This window comes from Monoraphidium neglectum (assembly GCF_000611645.1).
Source record: "Monoraphidium neglectum strain SAG 48.87 unplaced genomic scaffold scaffold00783, whole genome shotgun sequence".
NCBI classification, from domain to species: Eukaryota; Viridiplantae; Chlorophyta; class Chlorophyceae; order Sphaeropleales; family Selenastraceae; genus Monoraphidium; species Monoraphidium neglectum.
Window position 1 is genome coordinate 7,358 of NW_014012845.1, and position 5,530 is coordinate 12,887.

At 63.9% G+C, this 5,530-nt stretch overlaps 2 protein-coding genes across 2 annotated transcripts in view; both read right to left on the reverse strand.

Moving 5' to 3' along the window:
* The window catches only part of MNEG_5308 (hypothetical protein), a gene marked incomplete at both ends in the record, with an annotated part of 9,609 nt that extends 7,116 nt beyond the window's left edge, over window positions 1–2,493 (reverse strand). The window contains 4 exons of the mRNA XM_014046214.1: window positions 62–1,370; window positions 1,571–1,998; window positions 2,242–2,347; window positions 2,432–2,493. Of these exons, the coding sequence (XP_013901668.1) occupies window positions 62–1,370; window positions 1,571–1,998; window positions 2,242–2,347; window positions 2,432–2,493 (1,905 nt within the window). The remainder of the gene's footprint in view (window positions 1–61; window positions 1,371–1,570; window positions 1,999–2,241; window positions 2,348–2,431) is intronic.
* Window positions 2,494–3,223: 730 nt separating this feature from the next.
* MNEG_5309 (putative hemerythrin-like protein) lies at window positions 3,224–5,530 on the reverse strand (the record flags this gene model as incomplete). Its single annotated transcript, XM_014046215.1, has 8 exons — window positions 3,224–3,332; window positions 3,469–3,536; window positions 3,708–3,767; window positions 3,943–3,993; window positions 4,318–4,375; window positions 4,580–4,647; window positions 4,844–4,934; window positions 5,274–5,530. 8 exons carry the CDS (start codon window positions 5,528–5,530, stop codon window positions 3,224–3,226), a joined length of 762 nt encoding a protein of 253 aa, XP_013901669.1.

The following is a 5,530-nucleotide window of genomic DNA, read 5'->3' on the forward strand; positions in this document are numbered from 1 at the left end:
CCCCCGCGCCCGCCGTGGCCGCCCCCAAGCCGTCCCCCCTCGCCGCCGCCCTGCACCGCACCGCGAGCCCCTGCAGCTGCGCGCTCGCCGTCAGCGCCGGCGGCTGCGCGGCCGCGCCGCCGGCGGCGCCGGAGGCGGAGCCCTCCAGGACGCGGACGGCCGCCCAATGGCAGACCTCCCCGGATGCATCCACCACCTCTAAGTGGATGCCGCCCTGATTCACAGCCTTGGCCTGCCACCGCAGCTCAAACGTGCTGCCCGCCGCCTCCTCCTCCGCACCCTCGCCCGCGCGTCGGCTAGTGGTGCGGCGGCCCAGCACGCCCCCTGGGGCGGGCGCCCCTTGGGTGTTGCACGAGTCGTCGCCGGCTGCCCCCGAGGCTGACATGACCGACGATGCGGGGCTAGGCAGCACGCCGCTGCTGTCGGGCGTCGGCCCTCGCGACGGCATCGACACAACCGGCGGCACGCCCGCCTGCTGCTGCTGCTGCTGCTGTTGCCCCTGACCCTGCTGCGCGACTGCCCGCCCTTGCTGCCCCGCCCCGTGGATCGCCCTCGCCCGAGCGCGCGCCCTCGCTGCCTTTGCGCCTTTCAGGTGGGCGGCGAGCCCCTGCAGCGCCCCCGCCAGCCGCGGCAGCGCGGCCTCCCGCAGCAGCACCCTGGGCGCGTGCAGCTCCGCCGCCGCGCTGGCCTGCAGCTGCACACGCAGCAGCTGCCGCCGCCCGCCGGCCGGTGGCGGCTCCCTGAACACATCCAGGTTTGCACTAAGCTTTTCCAGGGAAAACGCTAACGCCGCCGCCGCTGCCGCTGCTGAATCTTTGGAGCCTGCGCCACCAGCATCCGCCCCGCCATCGTCGTCGCCGCCGCCGCCACCGTCCACGCGCAGCTGCACCTGTCCAAGCGACACCACCAAAGCCGCGGCCTTCGAGGCCGCAGCCGGCCCCGCCGCCGCCTCGCCGGCGGCCTGCGGAGCCGCGGGCCCCGCGGTCGCGCTGCTCAGCGCCACCTGCAGCGGCCCGACGTGGCCAGTCAGCGCGGGCAGCGCGTCTCCCGCGCCGCCGCTCAAGGGCCGCTTTGCGCTGCGCGCGTCGAACCGCACCCCCGCGAGCGACAGCTTCGCCTTGGCAGGCAGCAGCTGCAGCAGCCGCGGCACGTCTAGCGGCGCCTTGCGCCGCTTGGGCTTTGCTGCCGCGGCCGGCGGCGCCCCCGGAGGACCTGCAGTGCCGCCGCCGCCGCCAATGCCCGCAGACGGGCCACCGCCGCCGCCGCCGCCGCCGCCATGAGCGATGGCGAGCAGCAGCTGGCTGGCATCACGCACAGAGATCTCCCCCACCCGCACATCCACCAGGCTGAGCGCCACCGGGAGCGGGCCCCTGCACGCATTCGAACCGAGGCGCAGCGAGCGGGCGAGTCCGCGCACGCATGGGGCTGCTGTAGCCCGGAAACGGCCGTCGTGGGTGCATGCCGCCGCCATGTGACGCGCATGCGGGCGCTATGCGGGCTGAGCAGGCCCTAAATCGCTGCATGCAATCATATGCAGGCGCGCTGCTCATCGTCGCCCCTGACTGCCCACCTGCTGGCCGCGACTGCGCAAATGAGCTTCACCGCGGGGCACGCGACCCCGAGCCCCGCGCCGTCGCCGTCGCCTGCGCCGCCTGCAACACGCGGCCGCAGCGCAAACCGCTGCGCCAGCACGGTCAGCTGCAGCTGGTGGTCTGGGAGCGCCTCAAACGCCGCCGCCGCCTGCTGCAGGTGCAGCCGCAGCCCCGGGCCCTCCAGATCAAGAGTGATGTCATCGACACCAATGGGCGCGCGCGGCAACACCTTGCCGGCGGCCCGCAGCAGCAGCGCGGCCGGCCACGCCGCCGCGGCGCGCGCGGCGTCGCCGACGGCGCCGCCGGCTGCCAGGACCCGCTTCCTCGTGCGCCTGCTGTTGCTGCCGCCGCCGCCGCCGCCGGCCGGGGGTCCTGGTGCCTGAGCGGCGATGGCTAACCGGAGCCCCTGGACCCGAATCGGCAGCCAGGGAGGCGGGCCTTCGCGGCCTGGGTCTGCACCCCCAGCCACGGCAGCTGCGGTGCTGGCGCCGCCCACCCGGACAGAGTCGCACTCCAGCCTCGCCAACAGACCCTGCGCGGCAGATGAGAAACGCATTGGTGCTGCATGCATGCAGGTCGGCGATGCGGGGCATGGCCCACACCGTGGGTTGGTTAGCGCGGCGCGAGGGAGCCATCTGAACGCACGCACCTGGGTCGCCACGGCCAGCCGCGAGACTCCACCCAGGCCGACATGGCCGATCGTTAACTCCACCCGGGCCTTTACAAGTGCCTTTCTGAGCTTGTTCACAGCTGACCTGCGTGGCAAAGACACCACCGAGATGTGTCGCGCCGGGATCGCTGGACCATACGCTCCCTGGTACAGAGATAATGATACGCACCTGATTGCCACGACTACTACCACTGCCACGATCGCCAGCCAGATCAAGCCTGGCATAGCCATCTTGTCAACCGCGACGACCTCCGCTTTGTCTACCTTTGGAATGCATATGTTATACAGACCTCATATTACCGCACAACACCTTCAAGCGGTGTGCTTGATACCAGTATTGCCTGCAAGTGCCGGTATGATAAGGCAGCCATCCTCACAATGCACACAGCTGCGCTTGTGCTGCTGACAAGACGACTTGTACCGGTATACCATTGTGTGTTTGATTAGAGTTATTGTTGTACATCAAATTATCGGTTATGTGATATTTGGCAAAATCCTACCTGCGCAGACGAACAGCTATGAATCTACCCCCCTCCCCACATCCCCACCCCTCCGCCGCTTTCCCACCATACCTCTCAGGGACACGCCCCACGCCAGCTAAACCAGTCTGAAGACCACCATGCCAGCATACTGACATGATGGCAGCGTATCATACAACCCAGGTTCCCACACTCTCAAGGGTACACCTTCTCAACTGCTGACATACTGTATTATAGTAGTCGTATGTCGGTATGATAGTGTTTAATCTACGAAGAAAGTTACACTGTGACAGTAAACTCTCTTTTACACATCAACCTCTCATTTGCGCAACTGTCCAACCTGCATAATTCAACAGATTACCAACAAGGTTCATCACAGACAGAGGTCGTACACTATTGCACACCCGATACTATACATGACAATCTTGCAAGCTGCGACCTTGCAGCAGTCGAAACAAAAATGTCTCGTGGCCAGCACATGCTCACACCTCGCGCCCGCCGGCTGAATCCCTCAGCTTGTCGAGGGGAGCCGTCAGGCGATCAACCACGACGTTGCCGGTGGCCGGCTTGTTGGGGGCAAGGATGTGGGGCCTGCAGTTCACCACAATGCAGCAGCACAGCAGGTGAGGAAAGAACGTCAGCAGCACGTTATTCACAGTATGAGAATCAGCATGCGTACGTATGCCCCGCCTATCCCACCTATACCCGCCTGATACGCATGACTCACCGTGTGGGCACCTGCCCCTTGGTCCTCTCGAACTTGTCGCCCAGATGCTCCAGGTCAGAGGTTGGTACCTAAAGGACACATGTGCACAATGCAGGTAGGTTGCAAAATACACAACTACTACTTTGCTTGCCGCATGTGTTGTCCAGCCAATTTATCACAGACTCGAGTCTCACAGCTTACACCAAACATGAAATGGACAGTGTGCGGTGAAGACACCACCCACATCCCCGCCAACATACCTTGGAGGCAAACATGGGCAGCACCTTCTCCTCCTCCTCCTGCACATGGTGGCGCAGCTCCTGGGACGGACATGTAGGGGTGATGGAGTGGAAGGGGCGGGGGTTTCAAGGTATAGCGGGGGAGCACGCCTACGTGCACGCGCCTGTTGTGGCGACACCTTGCTTGCTAATCAGCACTTGCTCATCAGCACTCATCAAACAAAACTCGGGTCGAAAGACTTGCTCAGTCGCTCACGTGAACAAGCTCATCCAGCCGAGGGTTGAAGTTGGGGTCGTCAGCATCCATCTATTGAAGGAGCAAGGTCAAGGACGGAGGGGCGGCGTTTGTAAGGCTTACAAAGATTACTACACCACTGTCTCAACAGATTCTGTTGTGAGGCGGGCAGAAAAATTTGCTGCTTCAGCAGGTTGGGGACACATGTTCCAGGAGAAGTTCCTGACCATGCAAGGCGTAGCATAGCACGGAGTATAGTTGGGAGTGCAGTGACATAGTGCCAGGTCATGTTGCGCAGACCCAGCAGCTTTCTGTCTCCCCCAGCATTTTTGGGCAGGTGTTTCAGCAGCAAAGCAAGGCAACCATTCCACCATCATGATAGTGCCTGATCTGCACCTTGTCAATGTCCATGAGGATGTGCTTGAGGGTGGTGTGCTCATCCAGAACGTGATTCCTGGTAACCGGGTTTCGGTGCGTTGCATTGCTGGGTGGAGCAAGTGGGCTCACAAAAACCTCAAGTGGACTCACACAAAACCAAACGCGACAACAACAACCTCCAGCTAGCAGATTAAATTGCATTGAGCTGAATCTGTCTGCTTGGCGCACTATTTCCAAACATGATTCCGACCCCCATCAGCTGTCAAGGAGCCCACCCCACCTCATCTCATTGCCGCACGCATTCTTCAGGGCGGGGTACAGCACCTCCTCCTCGCTCAGGGAGTGCACCTGGGGTTGGCAGCCAGCAGCAAACAGGTCGCTCCAACACACCTCCTGCTTGCACCTGCTGGTTTGCGCCCACATACCGAAGAGATTTCGGGGCTGTGACGACGCCCCACCCGTTGCGTAGGCAAGGGAGTTCATGCCATCGATTTATCAACCCCAAGTCATACTCTGTGCACTCGGAAGTGACAGCCCGCCTCACCGCGAGGTCGTGCACCAGCTGGTGCCTCAGGTGCTCCCTCTGGTCGTGGCCCAGCCCCTGGCCCCTCAGCTGGTCGCAGTACGAGAACAGCCTGCCCGGCGGAGTGGTGACGCGGGGGAACGCAGCCGATTGCGTGGTGGGCGTTGCGTGCGGAGCGAATGGAGCGAGGGTGCATTAGCGCAGAGGAGGGGGGCCGGTGCGGGCTGCGCAATCGAACGCGACAAACGGCAACGGGATCCCGTTGCACTAAAAGATTGCTGTACAGAACGGAGTCTGGCCGCAGCCCAAAACAAATGAGAGGAAGCAAAGCGTGACTGCAGGGTCCAGTGCACTCGATGTGACGTCACCACCTCACCGCCCTGCACAGGAACCGGCTGCGGCAGCCAGCGACCCTCCCCTTCCAATGGGCAGGCAATACTCGGACGCCCACCTCTTGTGGTCGTCCGTGATGGCGTCAACGATGTTGCCGGCAGGAGCGCCCCCGCCACCGGTTGCGGCGGTCACGGTGCCGCGCGCGCCAGATGGCGCGCCGGCACCGCCGCGCGCAGCATTGTTCACCACGTCTGAGGAGACCATGTAGCCACCCTGACGCATCTTGCCGAAGGAGCAGCGGGCGGCCGGGAGCGCGGCGGCGACGGCCGGGCGCGAAAAGGAAGAGGCCACGCGGGCGGGGGTGAGGGAGATCAT